The sequence below is a fragment of the Petaurus breviceps genome, unplaced genomic scaffold (genome assembly GCF_028583685.1).
Source record: "Petaurus breviceps papuanus isolate PSGF00001 unplaced genomic scaffold, PetGlider_PUasm1.0 189, whole genome shotgun sequence".
Lineage (NCBI taxonomy): Eukaryota > Metazoa > Chordata > Mammalia > Diprotodontia > Petauridae > Petaurus > Petaurus breviceps.
In genome coordinates this window covers 23698602-23716347 of record NW_027185809.1, presented here as the reverse complement: position 1 = coordinate 23716347, position 17746 = coordinate 23698602, and the positions used below count along the sequence as shown (strand labels likewise).

General features: G+C 39.0%; 1 protein-coding gene across 1 annotated transcript in view; it reads right to left on the bottom strand.

Moving 5' to 3' along the window:
* Positions 1 to 505: 505 nt before the first annotated feature.
* Positions 506 to 17746, bottom strand: part of DHRS7 (dehydrogenase/reductase 7) — a 35988-nt gene continuing 18747 nt past the window's right edge. Inside the window, exons 5-7 of the mRNA XM_069092054.1 lie at positions 11543 to 11665; positions 10483 to 10698; positions 506 to 683 (exon numbers count right to left, since the gene is read on the bottom strand). Coding sequence (XP_068948155.1) covers positions 636 to 683; positions 10483 to 10698; positions 11543 to 11665 — 387 coding nt within the window. The 3' untranslated portion in view covers positions 506 to 635. The remainder of the gene's footprint in view (positions 684 to 10482; positions 10699 to 11542; positions 11666 to 17746) is intronic.

Here is a 17746-nt window from a genome sequence, read left to right as displayed (position 1 = left end):
TGCAGGGACTTTGTTGGTGGCTTGGTTGAGCCTTGAATTCCCAGGAGCAGATATTGTGAAGGATTTGAGATGGACTGGACCCTGTGAGCTTCAGCATGGAACAAGAAATGCTCAGAGAGCTGGACAAGGAACTAGGAGTGTCTGCCATTGAACCCAGGTGACAGTCTGGTGAATCCAGGTAGAATTCTGGGACCATGGAAGGGGATCCAGGGAATCTGAGAACAGGCCCCAAGTCAAGATGAAAAGACCTCTCTGTGGGTACTGAGTAATTATGGAATTATAGTTTACTAGTGACCTAAGGGGTGGAGGGTTTGTGTATTTGCTAATGATTGTACTTAGTGATTAATGATACTTAGTAATTGATTGTTGAAATTGTTTCTTGCAGTATAGTATATTACATTTCTGTACCATAGTTTGTTTAGCTATTTCTCAACTGATGGAAATTCACTTTTTTTCCAGTGTAGAAGTGTTTAGGGTTTTTTTTTTAACTCAAGAATATGAAACGTAATGCTTAAGATCTTTATTGTGGCATTTATGATGTTTTATGAATCAAGTTATAGAAATATAAATGTATTTAAAGCACTTAATTTTTCCATCTCTTCAGTTACAATGGGAATAAAAATGCTGGTATTCTTTCAATTTGATTTTTTCTTCATTGGTCTGAAATAAGAGGAATCAGCATCCTGTAACACAAAGATAGTTACATTAGTCAAAAGTAATCATTCCACATTTTTCTTACTTCTGTTTGTGATGGAGACATTTTTTAGTTAATCCTATACGTTTTGTATTGTGCTTAGGGTCAAACTCTGCTTTACTGCTGTCAGTGGAATGTTTGGAAGGGAAATAAAACTTGGGGCCTACAAATAAAGCCTTGTAAATATTTCATTAAGTTAAAGCTAAGCCCTTCAGCACCCACTCCAAATATGTTCCATAGCCTAGAATTATTTAACAACAACAACAACAACAAGAATAGAAAGGGAGTTTTCCTATGAAGTAAAACTTCTGACTATTAAAGATGTATGTCTTGAATTGTGTGATGGATGTGATAAAATCTTGAACTCTGGCTTTGGACTGTAAGAAATCTGGATTTTCCTGTAACAGCAGCTCTCTCAGGGGACCAGAGGCAAAGTTAACGGGGATCAGCATTACACTCATCCTTTCTATGATGTCTACCAGCATTGTCTCTAAACTTTTCCTTCCTGCTTATTGCACAGTAACCTCAGAGACTTTTGCAACCTGATTGTAACAAGACATTCTTTTTACTTTTATGAACCTCACTTAAAGGATTGTGCTCAGTTTGTGCAATTCTTGGGAAAACTGGATAAAGACTCAAATTTGAATGATAAGCACACATCAAAACTCTAGACTTTAGGCAAATTGTTAATTCCCTGATAGTTTGTTGCAAAATTGTAATCTAACCAGTTATACTATCAACTGTGCTGCTCTATTAAGAACAGTTGGCATCTGCTCAGCCCATTTTTAAAAACTTTTTCTGCATTTCTGGATTAGGACATTGTGTTCTATGATTTGCCAGAGTAAATTACAAAAGAAATGTTTAACCATTTACAGGATAGATATATTTGACAAGACGAAGGGCGGATTAGTTTGCAATGTGATAATGAAAAACCATAAAAAAAAAAAAGAAAAAGGGGCATTTAGGTGACAGCGGATAGAGAGCGCTGGCCCTGGAATCAGGAGGACTTGAGTTCAAATCCAACTTTAGACACTGGACACTAGCTGTATGACCCTGGGCAAGTCACTTAATTCCGACTGCCTTGGCCCCCCCAAAAAGAAAAGATAACGAAAAACCACTAACAAATTCCTAACAGACAGAATTTGTAAACTAACAGAAACACTAAATTCACACTGCAGACTGTGTTTTTGCTTCCCCTACCCCATCCAAGATAAATAAGAATATTACACGTAGATAAGATAAACTCTTCCAATCCTAAGGGCTGGAACTCAAGAGACACAAAATTTAAAGCAGTATGTTTTTAGCCTGTTCTGTTATCTCTTTACGGGCTTCATTAACAGACCTGTCGATTCACTTATTAAGTATGTGCTAAAATTGGGCATAGAAAGAAAAGAAAAAAATATAAATACCCCAACACCTCGTCCTCGAAGAGTTTATAAGTTCCTAGGTCCTTCACTATCACAGTCATCCTTCTCTGGGATCTCTCCAACTTATTACCGTCCTCCCTATAATGGGGCGCCCAGAAGTGAACACGATCTGACTTGGTCGGAATCCAGCAGGATATCCCCTCCCTAATACTGGCTATCTCACCTCTCTTAGTGCAGTCTAAGATTCCATTAGCACTGGGCTCCAACTGAGCTTGCAAGCCATACCACACTCACATCTGGCCCAGATGAATGATGCCTAGACTTTCAAGATCATTCACCATGAGTTCTCCTCAAAACGCGTTGAAATTCCTTTACCTCTCCTCCCCTACACTCCAGTCTCTAATAATGAGGCAGTCCTTCTCATTAAAGCTAATTCCCCTCCCCTCTAAATCATCTCCTTTCTCCAATCTACAACCTGTTATGCCTTGCTGCATAGAAATATGCCCAAGCCTCTCTTCTTAGAAAGCATTCATTCGCCCCTACCAGCCCCTCAAGCTTCCTTTGTTCTATCTCTTCCCCCCCCCTTCTCAGCCAAACTCCTAGAGAAAGCTCTTAGTATTGCCTCAACTTCCTCTCCTCTCACTTAGTAAGTAGCTCTATTCCTCCCCTCTCACTAACTTCTCTATTGTAATCTGGCTTTTGATCCCATCACTCAACTGAAACTACGTTCTCCATTTACCAATGATCTCTTTTTTCCCCTAGAACATTGTTAAATTCTGACTTTAAATACCCCAAAAAGAGTATTTCCATACATACAGAATATAAAAAGAGGATTCTGTATGAACCTGTTAATGCCCATTTCGAGGCACTTGCTTTTTTTTTTTTAGCGTTTAATAAATTCACCAATGATTTCTAATGGTCAAATCTGATGGTCTTCCATATGTCCTCATTCTTCTTGATCTCTGAAACTTTTTATTTTGCTGAGGATGCTCTGGATGCTCTCTTCTCTGGGTTTTCTCTCTTCCCTGAGACCCTGTTCTTTCCTGGATCTCCCTGTATGTAAATGGCCACTACTTCTCAAATCTCTTTTGTCTCTTCAGTATCTCTGTTATAATCCCTAACTATGAATGTATCTGTCCCTGTTCTTCTCTTCTCTCTTTGTTCTTTCTTCCCTAATGACTTTGCCAGCTCCCATGGGTTTAATTATCATCTCTTATACAGATGACTCACAGATTTTTATATCCAGACCTAACATCTCTCCTGACCTCTAATCCCACAAGCCCATCTGCCTATTGGTATAATACCTCAAGCTGAACCATCTCAAATCTCCAGAGATTTTTAAAAAATCAACACATCCAAAACAAACTCGTTATCTTCCCCCCCAAACCCACTCCTTTTCCAATGTGTTTTCTTTCTACTATGGATACCAATACCACATTCCTTCCAGTATCTCAGATTTGCAAATGTGGCATTATCTTCGATTTACTGACACTCACTGCACACATCTAATCACTATCTAAATCTTCCCATTTCTAGATCTATAACTAACTCACACAGGCACCACCTTAGTTCACACATCAGCTACCTCTTGACTGGACCAGCAAAGGCCTCCTGATATATCTCCCTGCTTCAAGCCTCTCCTGACTCCAATCCATCCTCCACACAGTTGCCAAAGGGACTTTCCCTAAGCGCAGGTCTGAGCATGTCACTCTCCTAAATCAATAAAGCATAGGCCAGCTATTACTTCAGGGCAGCGAGGTGGTGAAGAGTACTGGGGCTGGAGTCAGGAAGACTCATTTTCATGAGTTCAAATCTGGTCTCAAACACTTAGGAGCTATGTGATCATACCCAGGCAAGTCACTTAACCTCATTTGCCTCAGTTTCCTCATGCATAAAATGAGTTGGAGAAAGAAATGGCAAACAAACCACTCCAGTATCTTTGCTAAGAAAACCCTAAATGGGGCTGCAAAGAATTGGACACGACTGAAAACAATAACAACAATAACCTATCGCCCCTCTGTTTGGCCTTTACACCCTGGCCCTAACCTAACTTTCCAGCCTCATCACACGTTACAGTCTAGCCACACCTGGAATGCATTCCCTCCTCATCTCTGTCTCTTGGAATCTCTTAGTCCATTCAAGATAAAACCCAAGCACTACTTCTAGCCTTTCCTAACCCCCCAACTACTACTGTTTCCATTCTTTAAACTGCCATTTTATTTTGTATTTATGAGTGCATATGTACTTATATGTGCATTTTCATTTATCTGGACTTATACATACATATCACCTTTATGTACATTTTTATCTCCTCACATATGTGAACATATGTAGATATTATGTGTATGAATATATTCACACAGAGTAATATAGTCAAACACATGTACATGCATATATATGAATATATTCACACACATGTAAGTGAATATATGTGGTAAGTATATATTCCTACATATAATGTGTGCATAAAGTCAGATAAACATGCAATAAATAGATTTGTTACTTATTCTCTTTATTAGTGACTTATTGAATATATTGCTAAACCCCTGCCAATGGCTCATTGACAATCATATCTGCACACTCTAGGAAATAGCTGGTCTGCGCTTGGTGTCTCAGACTCATCAAGAGCAGCGAGGTGCTTTCCCAGGACTCCCAATTTCTCTGGGATTTCATCGCCCTATGGGCATTTTTGTTCTTTTTCCAGCTCCAAAGGTCACTGGCAGAAGAAACAGAAGCAAATGACAGCCAAACAACAATGCCTTCTTTCATCTGTTTCCTCTTTCCCATCCCCCACCCAAGCAGACCCATGTCTCACTACACCTTCTTTGATAGCCCTCTTTTCCCCAAGACAGTTAAAAACAATCTTTATTCCTACTCTCATACCTCCCCCAAACCCCACTTTTATTGTTGTTCTCAGGAGTTCTCAGCTCATTCAGGAATTTTTTCACTCCTGAGATGACTTTTTTTTTTTTTGGAGGGGGGAAGGCAGGGCAATTGGGACTTGCCCAAGGTCACACAGCTAGTAAGTGTTAAGTGTCCTGAGTCCAAATTTGAACTTGGGTTCTCCTAACTCCAGGGCTGATGCTCTATTCATTGTGCCACCTAGCTGTCCCCATAATAAAACCCACTGTACACTTCATGATATTAATCCTATTTGCACCCTGCTGGGAATTACAAAGCCTCATTACCCCCCCTCCGCCCCCATAACTGGTGTTATCAAGTTATCATGTTACTTCACTGAGATTTGAACTCTGGTTCTTATGATTCTGAGGTCAATGCTCTAGCCACTGGGCCATCTACTTTTAAAGGAAAGTATCACACCTTTTATTCATCTTACATCATCTGCTCTTCCATTTTTTGTATATATCTTTTTAAAATATCAGTTGGTTGATGTGTTTGTTTTCTGTACAACAAAAGCTGCTTTAGATAACTTCCCAGTTTCCTCCTCCTCACAATTGCTTCTGTTTATATCTTCAGTATGAAGTCTTCTACTACCTCCTACTTCCTGTGATAATAAAAGCTAATGCTGTTCAGTTGTTTTAGTTGTGTCTAACTCTTCATGATCCCATTTGGGATTTTGTTGGCAAAGAAACTGGAGTGGTTTGCTATTTCTTTCTCCAGCTCATTTTACAGATGAGGAAACTGAGGCAAATGGGGTTAAATGACTTAGCCAAGGACAACTAGAAAGTGTCTGAGACCAGATTTGAACTTAGGAAGATGAGTCTTCTTGACTCTAGGCCTGACCCTTTATTGACTGTACCACCTAGCTGCCCTTGTAATAGCTAATAGCTAGCATATGGCCCTTGAGTTTTGCAAAGCACTTTGAAATGTTTTCCCACATGGTCCTCAACACAACCTTGGGAGGTAGGTGCTATATGATCCTCATTTTATTTATATATTTGTTTGTTTGTTTGTTTGCTTTTTGGAGGGCAATTGGGGTTAAGTAACCTGCCCAAGGTCTCACAGCTTGGCTTTGTGTGTGTGTGTGTGTGTGTGTGTGTGTGTGTGTTAAGTGTCTGAGGCCGGATCCGAACTCAGGTCCTCCTGACTCCAGGGCCGGCACTCTACTCACTGCGCCACCTAGCCGCCCCTGATCCTCATTTTATAAATGAGGAAAATGAGGCAGGCAGTAGTTTAAGTTACTTGTTCTGGGTGACATTGTTAGTAAATGTCTGGGGCTGGATTTGAACTCGGGTCTTCCTGACTCTGGGCCTAGCATTCTAGCTACTGTACCACCTTGCATCCTCTCTGGAATTTTAGGCTATGGGGCACTACTTATTATTCCTCTGAAATCTTTCTTCCTCAAATCTAGGATACTTATCAGGCTATGACCCTCTTTCCTTTCTTCATCACAAATGCTAATATGGAGTAGTCACTTCCCCCCAGGGGATTAATAGATTAAGAATGATTTTCACTCCAGTAACTAGTTCCTCTTTGTTGGTGAGAATCAGATCAAGAACAGGAGCTCCCTTTGCAGGTTTCTCTGCTCTCTGAAGGATAAAATGGTATTTAAAGCAAGCTCATGCAGAAAGAGAAAGATTCAGTAGGTAGAAAACTTAAATTCTCTATCATGACTATATTATTCCTTCATGCCAGACTTTCCGAAACCACTTCACTTGGCTCTTTCGGTCTAGGGTGTCTTTGGGATATTTCAGTGACATCTCCACTTCTGTTTATGGCTCTTCTCCCAAATTAATCTTCAGTTACTCTTAGAACTGGATGCATTGTAGGTATCTCAAACTCAGTGTTTCCAAAACAAAACTTATCTTCCCCCCTCCCCAAACCCACCGCTTTCCTGAACTTCTATACTAATGTTAAGGGCACCACAATCCTTCCGTCACCCATGTTCAAAAACTTGGCCTCCACAACTCCTTTCTGTCATTCACTCCACATATCTAATCATTTGACAGCTTTTATCTTTTCTCTACTTGCAAGGACCTGGTAATTTCCTGCTTCAAGTATCTCTCCCACTCCAGTCTACCCTTCTTATAGCAGCCAAAGTCATCTTCCTAAACGGCAGGTTTGATCACATCACTCTCTTCTTCATTAACTTCATTAATGTGGCTCCCTATTACTTCTGGGATCAACCATAAACTCTTCTGTGTAGCTCTTTACATCCTGGCCCCTTCCCATATTTCTATTCTACTTACACATCACTCCCTTCCACACACTCTATAGTCTATTCACACTGATCTAATTGCTATTCCTCACACGTGGTAGCTTATCTCCCATCTCCGAACCTTTGAATTTGCTGTCCCTCCCTCACTGCTCCCTTCCCCCACCCCATCAATGCTTGGAGTGCTCTCTTCCCATATCTCTACTTCCTAGAATTCCTGGTTTCCTTTAAGACTAGGCTCCAGTGAAACCTTTTTTGGTCCCTCCAGATACTAGCCTTCCCTCTAAGGTGCACAAGGTCTGTTTGATTTTTTCTTTGTATCTCTAGAGTTTAGTTCAGAGTTTGGCATACAGCAGGAGCTTAATAAACTCCAGCTGACTGATTCTTTCATTAACTGATTCACTTAATTCTGCTATAATTTTTGTTGTTGTTGTTCAGTCATGTCCACCTCTTCACGACTCCATTTGCAGTTTTCTTGGCACAGGTACTACAGTGGTTTGCCATTTCCTCGTTCAACTCATTTTACAGATGAGGAAACTGAGGCAAACAGGGTCAAGTGACTTACCCAGGATAAAGTGTCTGAAGCCAGATTTGAACTCAAGAAGATGAGTCTTCTTGACTCCAGGCTCAGAGCTCTGTCCACTGCACGACACCTACTGAGTTACCTGGTGTATCTTTTTACTACTCTATCTGACTCTGCCACTTACTATCTGTGTGGCTTTGGACAAATAACACTCTGGGTTTCTCCCTCATCTGTAAAATGAGGGAATTAGACTAGATAACCAGCTCTAAGTCCAAGAGACTGTGATCAGTCTAGATACAAAGCACCAGGTACCTAAGACCTTGGTCCAAACTTGTATACTAATGTTCTTCCCTACTGAAAATGTGTTGTGAATAGAGTAAGAGATTTGTCCAATGTTATGAAATAAGACATACACACAGAAACACTGTTTAAATCTAAAATAAACACCGGTAGTGAGAAAAGCACTTGACCAGGAGTCAAAGAATCCTGGTTTCTATTCTAACATTCTACAATTCTATATTTATAAGCAAGATCTGAGGAAAGTCAGTCCACAGATGACTGAGAATACCTGTAAAACTATCAAACTAACGTGGCCTATCAGTCAGTAAGCATTTATTATGTGCCTACTGTGTTCCAGATACTATTAACATGGAAAAGCCTTATTTATAGCATCATATTTTTTTCTTAACCTCATAATGTTATTTCCTGTATTACTAGAAGAATAGCTCGTATTTGCAAAACTCTTAGTTTACAAAGTGCTTTATATACTGAGTAGTATTTCATCTTTTCCTTATAACATCTCTGTGAGACAAAGGAATCAGTCCTATTTTAAAGATAAGGAAACTGAAGTTCCAAGAGGTTATGTGACTTAAATGCCAACATTTTAGCACAGTGACTGGCATACAGTAGACACTTAATAAATACTAACTGACTGACTTGCCCACAATGACGCAACTAGTTAAGTGTCAGAGGCAGGATCCAAACTCAGGTCTCTCTTGATTCAGAGTCCAGTGCTTTTTGCATATTGCCTCTCAATCAGTTACTCTCATTTCTACTGCAATGCTCATAATTTCCTTAGGCATGCTTAGTCAGCTCTTCCCTTAGCTGCTATAAAATCAGGTTGAAGAACAGACAGTTCCTGTTAATCTCTATACAACTTGCTTTGGAATGCCTGGCCTCCTTATTAAAGATACAGTACATGACTAAGGAGTTCATGGCATCATAGGATTTAGAGGTGGAAGACCTCTTAAAAGTCTAGGCCAAGCCCATCATTTTGAAGATACAGATGCTGAGGTGTAATGAAGGGGATGATGTGCTTGGTAAGTATACACAGTTTCTAAGTGCCACAGTTAAGAATTTAACCCAGGCCTAATGATTTCAAATGTACTAGGGTAGGGAACAGGAGAGAAGGTAGCAGACAAGAGTACTGGTTAAATTGACTAATAAATTGAGTAATTCCTCCTCCCATTTTTAATATCATAAAATCACACATTGAACTTTACAGACAGAAGAGATCTTGAGAGATCATCCCTCTCATTTTAAATGTGTTAAAACTGGAAGAGTCGATTTGGAACGCATTATGTGCATCATTATTGCACAGACAGGACTATGGTACACAGAGAAAGGGGCTTGGCACAGGAATTAGCTCCACTTTGTTACAGGCTGCAGTGTCCAGGACTAGTTGGAGTTTGTAATGAGCCAAACTAAAAGGATGTAAAGATATTTGACTACTTTCTAGTATTTTATCCGGCCATACCCTACATCAGGTAAAATGAACAATACTCTTGTAGAAATATCTTAATGTATTTCAGTTAGACCCGATCATTCAGCCAGTCACCCATTTATACAGCATGATTGTTATGGAAGGAATGACCCTATGACATCATACTGCCTGATAATCTTTCTGCTGTGCTACTCTGACAATGCTGCTGTTTCTAATGGAACTCTTGATCTGGGACTATGCTATCCTGATTGGTGAAAGGTCACGACACTGAGCTAGCCTAAACCCCTGACTGTGCTTTACTCTGGCCATCTTCCTGCTGTACACATATCCCCTACCACACCCTATCCCCATCCCAAGTGTCCCCTGCATTTTCACATCCTCTGCTGGGCACAGAAAGCAAATCAACAGTCATTGCTTCTGGAAAGAGCATGTCAATTGACTAATCTATAGCTCCATACTATCCCTGTAATTTTCCAGTTTTGCATTACCCTATGTCTGTGATCTCCCCTTGTTAGAATATCCCTAGCACTTGGCACAATGCTTGATATGGGGTGCTTGGCACTTAACAAATGTTTTTCATTTGTTAATTAAAGGAATCAATTAATATTAGGCAGGAAATGACTACATAACCAATGTGGTGTTGATTTTAAAAAAACATATACATATATGTACAAGTATATAGAGTATACACTCATATACACACATATGTATTTATGAGCACACACTACTTGATTTATGTTTTCATTACTCTTGGGAATTTCCAACAAGGAAATTTGTTTTACCAATGTAACTAGTCTTAGAATTGCCTGGGGCACTGAGAGGTTGAATTACTTGTTCAGGTCACCAAGTAAGCATGTGTCAGACTCAGGAGACAGACAGGCAGATAGACAGACATAAAGATAAATAGAGAGATAGATAGACAGACAGACAGACAGACACAGAGATAGACAGATACATAGACTGATACATACATAGATTTGAAAATAATAAACCATGAGAACCAACAAATTTTTTGTATTCTTCTGAAAAGCTATAGAAAAAAAATACGTAAGACCATACCAGTCCACTCTTAAAATTTTCAATTCTTCTGTGTCCCAGCTTGTTTGTTAGCCACCAGGCCCAGGTTGGGGCATACTGCCAGATATAGAAAAAAAACAAATATGGTTGCTCAGAAATCCAGACTTCTTTTAGATCATTGGCCATGGAGACCAGCATCAATCGAACACAGCGACTGGTTGCCATCTTATAATGCTGATTTCCTGGGTTCTCCACTTTCTGGAAAATTGAAAAAAATTGCAGGACTGTAAATAGTCATCCAAGATTGGTTGTTTATTAGGTTCTATATAATAAACACAGGCTATTTATTTTCTCAATCATATATAATCAATTGTCTGGTGTGGTATAGAAGACCATAACAGTGCAAACTTAAAATGGGTAACAATTTAATAGGAAGCACACACACATACACACACACACACACACACACACACACACACTGCTTCTATAATAGAAACACATATAAATATAAACTGTATTTTCTCATCTTCAACAGACACTTAAAAGTAACCAATATTTGGGAATAATTAAAATTAACTTAACCCAAACAAGTACAAGGAATTTCTTATAACTTAACTGATGTCTACCTCAAACACTTTTCTTAGATGCCCATAAGTTAAGTTTTCATAAATTAAGAAACTTGCATTTCATCTCACCATAAATAGTGCACTGGCTTGAATACAAGCTACCCTTAGATGAGGGGGGTTGAGAAAGCAAGAAAAAAGTTCACAGAAAAAGAGTTTTCTTTGATTTATTTTACAAATTGAGCCCAGAACTAATTAATTAATTGATTTGCTTTCATTTCTATTAATGTATGAGAAAATATAAGATTATACCTCTTGTTTGCCTTAGAATGCAGGATGAGGTAAAGGAATGAGCCAAAAACAGCTAAAGAGGCTAGGTGAGGGAAGTGGCATCTCTAGTTCCAGTTATATTACAGTGCTGGGTTAGAGTCATGAAATATTCAAAAGCATATTTAACCTATTAAAACTTCAAGTCTACGTATATTAAGATAGCAATGATACCTATATAATTCACATTTTCCAAATGCAAAAATCCTTACCTTTGAGACTTTTTCAGTAAAGGCATTTTGTACAATGTTTGACTGTACAGGTCCAGGACAAATGTTCGTAACTGTTATCTCTGGATACATTACAAGTTCACTTCGGAGGCTATTAAAAAAACCCTAGCAGACCATCCGCAAAAGATGTTTTTGTTATTAAACATATTAAACATTAAAAGATGTTTTTGTTATAAAACATATAAGAATTCGCTTTCTTTAATCATTTATAAATTATGATCCCATTATGATTCTTTTACCATCCCATCTTTTATCATCCCATTATGATTTTTATAATCTGTTCTTTGGATAATGATATGTAATAAAATTTCACCTTTTGAAAGCAGCATAGGACTTATTATATGTAGTAGACCTCAGGACATCTAGTCCCCCTTGTGAACAAATGCAGGAATTCCTTTAACAACATTCCTAAGAGGGAGGCATGCAGGAACAAATAGCTCATGACTCCCATGAGATGGCCCATTCCATTTTCAGACAGTTCTGATTTTTAAGAAGTCCTGTCTTCCTACAAATTCTACCCATCAGTCCTCGTACTGCTTCCTGGAGAGAAGCAGAATAAGTCTAATTCTCTTTCACATAACAGACCTTCACGTAATTGAATCTATTAATAAGCGTTTATTAAGCATTTAATAATCACACATAATAATTAATTAGTAGTACCTGTTGTGCTAGGAAGTAGTGATACAAACACAAAGAATGAGACAGTGCTTGTCCTAAAGTAAAAACAACCCCTACATGTAGAGGTATACACAAAATAGACGCAAGCTAAGGGGGAGGAGACAAAGAAGACATTGATAGCTGGGGGGGTCAGGAAAGGCCTCATGTGAAAATCGGTGCTTAAAGTCTCCAATCCTGTTGGTGGCTGTGCGGAGAATGGCTTGGATATGTTGGCTTAGTGCAGAGGTGGGGAAGAGCAGGACATGTGACCTTGAGGTCGCAGGTTCCCCACCCCTGGCTTAGTGGCAATGAATAGTTAAGGATAATGCCAAGCTTGTAAGCCTAGGAGAATGGAAGGGTAGTGGTGTCCTTAACAGAGACAGGTAAAATTGGAAGAGGGGTGGGTTTAATATGATCTAATACCCATACTCTGTGGGAGTTTTGATATGTTCCAGTTCAAAATATTCAATAAGTCATTCGTGGTATGAGACTAGAGCTCAGGAGACTGGAGCCAGATAGCTGGGAACCTAGGAATCTCCTTCATAGAAACAATCAATGAAACCGTGTAACGAGGGCACTGAAAGAAAAGACAAGTGATCATGTCTTCCTTTAGAATGTCTATTCTCTAAGCTCAACATTTCTAGTTCCTTCCAATTATTCTCATACAATTTTAAATCCCTTCATCACACCCTTCTTTGAACACACTCCAGCTGGTCTATGTTCCTCTGAGTGTCAGATGTACTCATGTGTTATCCACTCAGTCAAAAAATAGCTCATGAACCCAGCATAATACCAGGAACACTTGCAGTGATTTTTAATAGCCACATAGAACTATAGTTAAAAATGCCTGGCTCCTATTTTCTTAAACTATGGTACTACAGTATCTTTTGTGTATAAAGGAGAGAAATATGAGAAGGAAATAATGCTCAACAGAAACCAACCCTGTTTCAGAGGTAACTCTCCTCTACTTCCCTTCCTCATTTAGCAGATAATATTTAGCCTCAGCAAATGTTTTATCCAAGTTTTTAGTGGGGAGATCACCAGTTTAAAAAAAAAAAGCAAATGATGGCTTGCTTAATTCATTTTATAAATGAATTTTGAATATAAATATAAAATTTATATAAAATATATAACATAATATATAATAAATGTATATAAAATATAAATTCTGAAAGCCAAATAGACTGAAAAATAATGCCATTCAGTTGCAAAACCGTGTGGACTGAGCAAAGAATCTTCTCTCTGTGCTGCCTCTCCCAACTCTACCCCAACCCCATCATTTATTATGAAATGCTTCATCATGAACATTCAAAACATTAGAGACAACAGATGACCCCTGTAGCCCCAGTGGGTAGACCAAAAGGTGTATTTGTTCCATTCTATGCAGTATATTTACAGTTTAGTAAGTTGTTATTACAAACAAAGTTATTATTTAAAGTTTAACAAGTCATTCAATTAGCCCACTGAGACTGTAAGGTGGTCAGGAGGCAAGGGTTCGGTTGGGGCATAGGAAGGACAGAACTATAAATAAATAGCAAGATTTCTGTATAAGAGCAGTATTCTATCTATTCCCTACTGTTTCCTTAAAGGCAGTGCCCTGTGGTACAACAAAAGCTAGACTTGGAGTCAGATTTTGCCTTTGCCACTTGTGAGACCTTAAGCAAATCATTCTCTGGGTTTCCATTTTCTTACCTACAAAATAACACAACTGTACTAAATGACCTTTAAGATCCTGGCCAGCTTGAGAACAATGACCCTAATTTTCTTACCCCTTCCATCAATTCTGAGGAAGAACAGCCCCTGTTAATGACAACAGTCCTGAACTTCTATGGTAAAAAGTTAGATTGTTTACCCCTTATTTAAGAAGCCCTAACGCTTAAATGATCCTCTTCAGAGTAGGGAGTGGAGAGAGGGAAATAGAGAGTTCACTTTTTATAATCATTTTTATTTACAATCATTCACTTTTATGGTCATTGTCTATAAGGAACATGCCTATTTGCAGTTGTTGAGGGGAGGGCACCTTGTTCTGATGGTACTCCTGAACCCAACATGTAATTGGGCAAGAATATATTTGAAGTAGTTTCTTTTTGTCCGTCAGTTGAGAGGGTTGGACAAGACAGTCTCTTCCAGCTCAAAGTCCTGGGATCCTAGGATCTATGTGTCTTTTCTTAAGACTGAGGGAGGTGGACAGGTGATATATTTCTTTCTGTTCCTGCTACTACCTAGAAGGGAGGTGTAAAAAAAAAATCTGGGGGGGAATGAAGGTAAAAATCTAAAAATACTATCTGTCTTTTATATGTCAAGACTATTTCTTGGAATGTTTAACAACCTAACCACTCATAGTACTATTACATTTAAAATAATATCATTGCCCTTGGAATTCTGATGAACTGAAGAACAGCTATGCTGTCCCTCAGAAGGAAATTATGCAACAATCTCTAGGGTTGATACTGTCAGTAAAATATTGTTACCTTAATCCTGACATTTTCACCTTCTAGATGAAGAAAATGTCTAAAAGTGGGGAAATCATCTAAATAAATATGATGGGCAATACAGTATCCAAAACAATTGCTAAATGTATTCTGTATCATAACTAGCACACTGCTTATCTAACTTGCTGAATATTCATCTCTTGTGCATGCGTTTGCACAGACACGTCCCCCATGCCTGTAATGTACTCATTACTCTTTTCTGCTTCTTTAGGATCCCTTATTTCCTTCAGCTCAACTGCTGCCTCCTAAATAAGGTCTTCCTTGGTCTCCTGCATAGATTGTGTGTTCCTAAAGTGCAGGTGCTATTTCACTTTTGTCTTTAAATTCCCTAGTGCCTGGCATACAACAGTCACTTAATAGATGCTTGTTGATTGATGTTAAATATTAAATGGGCTTGCTACAGCATGCTCATGGATGTGATGGACTGAATCTTGCCTGGAGGCAAAAAGTAGTACTCTCTAGAAAGACTCCTATCTTCTTGATTAACTTTACATGAGCGGCATGATTACTAGGTGAACGAGTAATCCTTTTTAATTTAGTTAACTTTTATCTTCAGGGAGTTGTGGGTAGAGTGCTGAGAATGGAGTCAGAAAGACTCATTTTTCCTAAATTCAAACCTGGCCTCAGACACTTACTAGCTGTGTGATCTTGGCAAGTCCCTTAACCCTGTTTGCCTCGGTTTCCTCATCTACATAATGAGCTAGAGAAGGAAATAACAAGTATCTGTGCCAAGAAAACTTCAAATGGGGTCATGAAAAGTCAAGCATGACTGAAAAACAACTTACCCACAACAACCTACCATATTTCACTGCATAATCATCACAGATTTGTGTGCTGGTTTGTTTGGGGGCTTTTTTGCAAAAGTCGGATGTCACCATCATGTGAAGATTTTTTTTAAAGATTGTGCTGGTGTTACTTAAAAATCATTTATTACTAATCTGTTTTTGTGCCAGATTAATATGCAGGGAATACCAGAGAATATATATTAAGGAAGATGCGAGTCTCGCTACATCCCATGACTTATTCACGGCAGCATCGCCTGCCTGCCCCCCTTGCTCATACTGGGTTGAGTGACAATACCGTTAGTACTGCAGGGTTCTCTACAAACCATGAAAGCTGGCTTCTGGAAATATGCTGACAATGCACCTGCGCTGAGAATTCTAGGCTCAGGGCTTGTAATAAATGTGTATTCATATGCCACTGGGGAATACATTGCTGCTCTGTTTACCTTTTAACTGGCATGACCAGCAGAATTATACCATGCAACAATCACACGATGAAAGGTTATAACCCAGTTTTTGGACTGAAAAAATAGGGAGCAACAATTATTGTGTGATGATTATGTGGTGAAATACAGTAGGTCTTCACAGTTATAATTAACACAGAGCCACTGGTTCCTAAGGGTTGGATTCAATATGTATTCCTATTAGGATGCTAGCAAGATGTAACACGTGTTTAATATGAATTCTATACCAAGTGCTGATATGGACAAGGACATACACTTCCTTTTTTCTATCTAACAGCTATCCCCACCTCCCCTCTACGACCTTAGTGTGCAGTTACTCCTATGAGCCTCTCTTGCCACCCTCTTCTCTTTACACTGACCCCTCAGTCCCAATCCCTTATTCACTGCCACGCTGTCTGCCCCTGATGTAGCTATTGCTGGATAGTTACAACTCAGCTACACTCAAATCAGGCGCTCAAGTCTAGGGATATCACTAAAATGTTGTGGCTCATGATTGGCTAAAAGCACCATCTATGGATGGGAGCCTCCTTTCTACTCACCCTATTAGTCACTTTTAATTTCATATAAAGTCTTTGATGCCAACTGGGTGAAGGTGACTGTCTTACCATGTCAGGACTAGTGGACTGACATTACAGTGTTACCAAACAGGAAGACCAAGTCTAAAACGAGACCTCTCTATGTCTATTGCTCCATCAGGAAATAAGTCACAACTCTCCTTACTGATTATGAATTAATTACTCTCTTCACCTGAATTGCTAAATTTGCCAAAACACAATGCTTTCACTTCATCATCATATTTCCCAATTCTGAATATGACTTTTAGTTCCACTAATATATTGCAACTGTTCTCTTGAGTTCAATTACTTTTCCGTCTCAATTCTCCTGGGCCACTTTGAGCATGTGTTAACCTCTCTTTAATAATCTTATTCCTTAGCTACTATGACATTACTATCATCTGAATCTTTCCCTACCTTTCCTATCTCTCCTCTACTCTTGTTCTCCATCACTGTCTTTGTCTGACCCCAGCCCCTAAGTGTGTGGGCCCCAATGCTCAATCTTCATGTCATCTTTTTATACACCCTCTCCAAAGGTGACTGTATCTACGCCCAAGGCGTCTTTACTTGTCATCCCTATGAAAATGACTACCAAGTCCTTAGTTACCTCAACTCAAACTCAACATGTCCAAAAAGAAACTCATCGTTTCCTCTAATTTTTATCTCACTTTACCTTTTTAATTTGCCAATGACATCACCATCCTCCCAATCACAAAACTTCAGGGTCACCTTCAATTCTTTCCTCTCCTAAAATCAAAACCTAGCTCATGCACCACCTCCTCCAAGGTCTCCCCTAACTTTCTGTCCCCCCCCCCACCTAAAGTAATCTTGCTATTCCTTCACATATGACACTTCATCTTCTTTCTCCATGTCTTTGTATAAGCTGTCCCCCATTTCTGGAATGCAATGATGCCTTACCTCTACCTCTTAGAATTCCTAATTTTTTTCAAAGCCCAGCTTAAGTACTATCTGCTAGATGAAGAATTTCCTGATCCTTCAAGTGACTAGTATTTCCTCACCACCCTGAAATTGCTTTGTATTCATTTTGTACATACATTTAATCAGTTCTAAGTGTGTGTGCTGTCATTGTAGACTATAAGATCTTTGAGAGTAGCAACCTTTCGGTTTGACACATAAAAAATAATTGCTATGCTCCTGACTGATTGACTAATCTTCCTCATTCAACTTTGTTAGATGATTTTGTCTGGATCCCTTCTTAGACCGATCCTGGAACTAG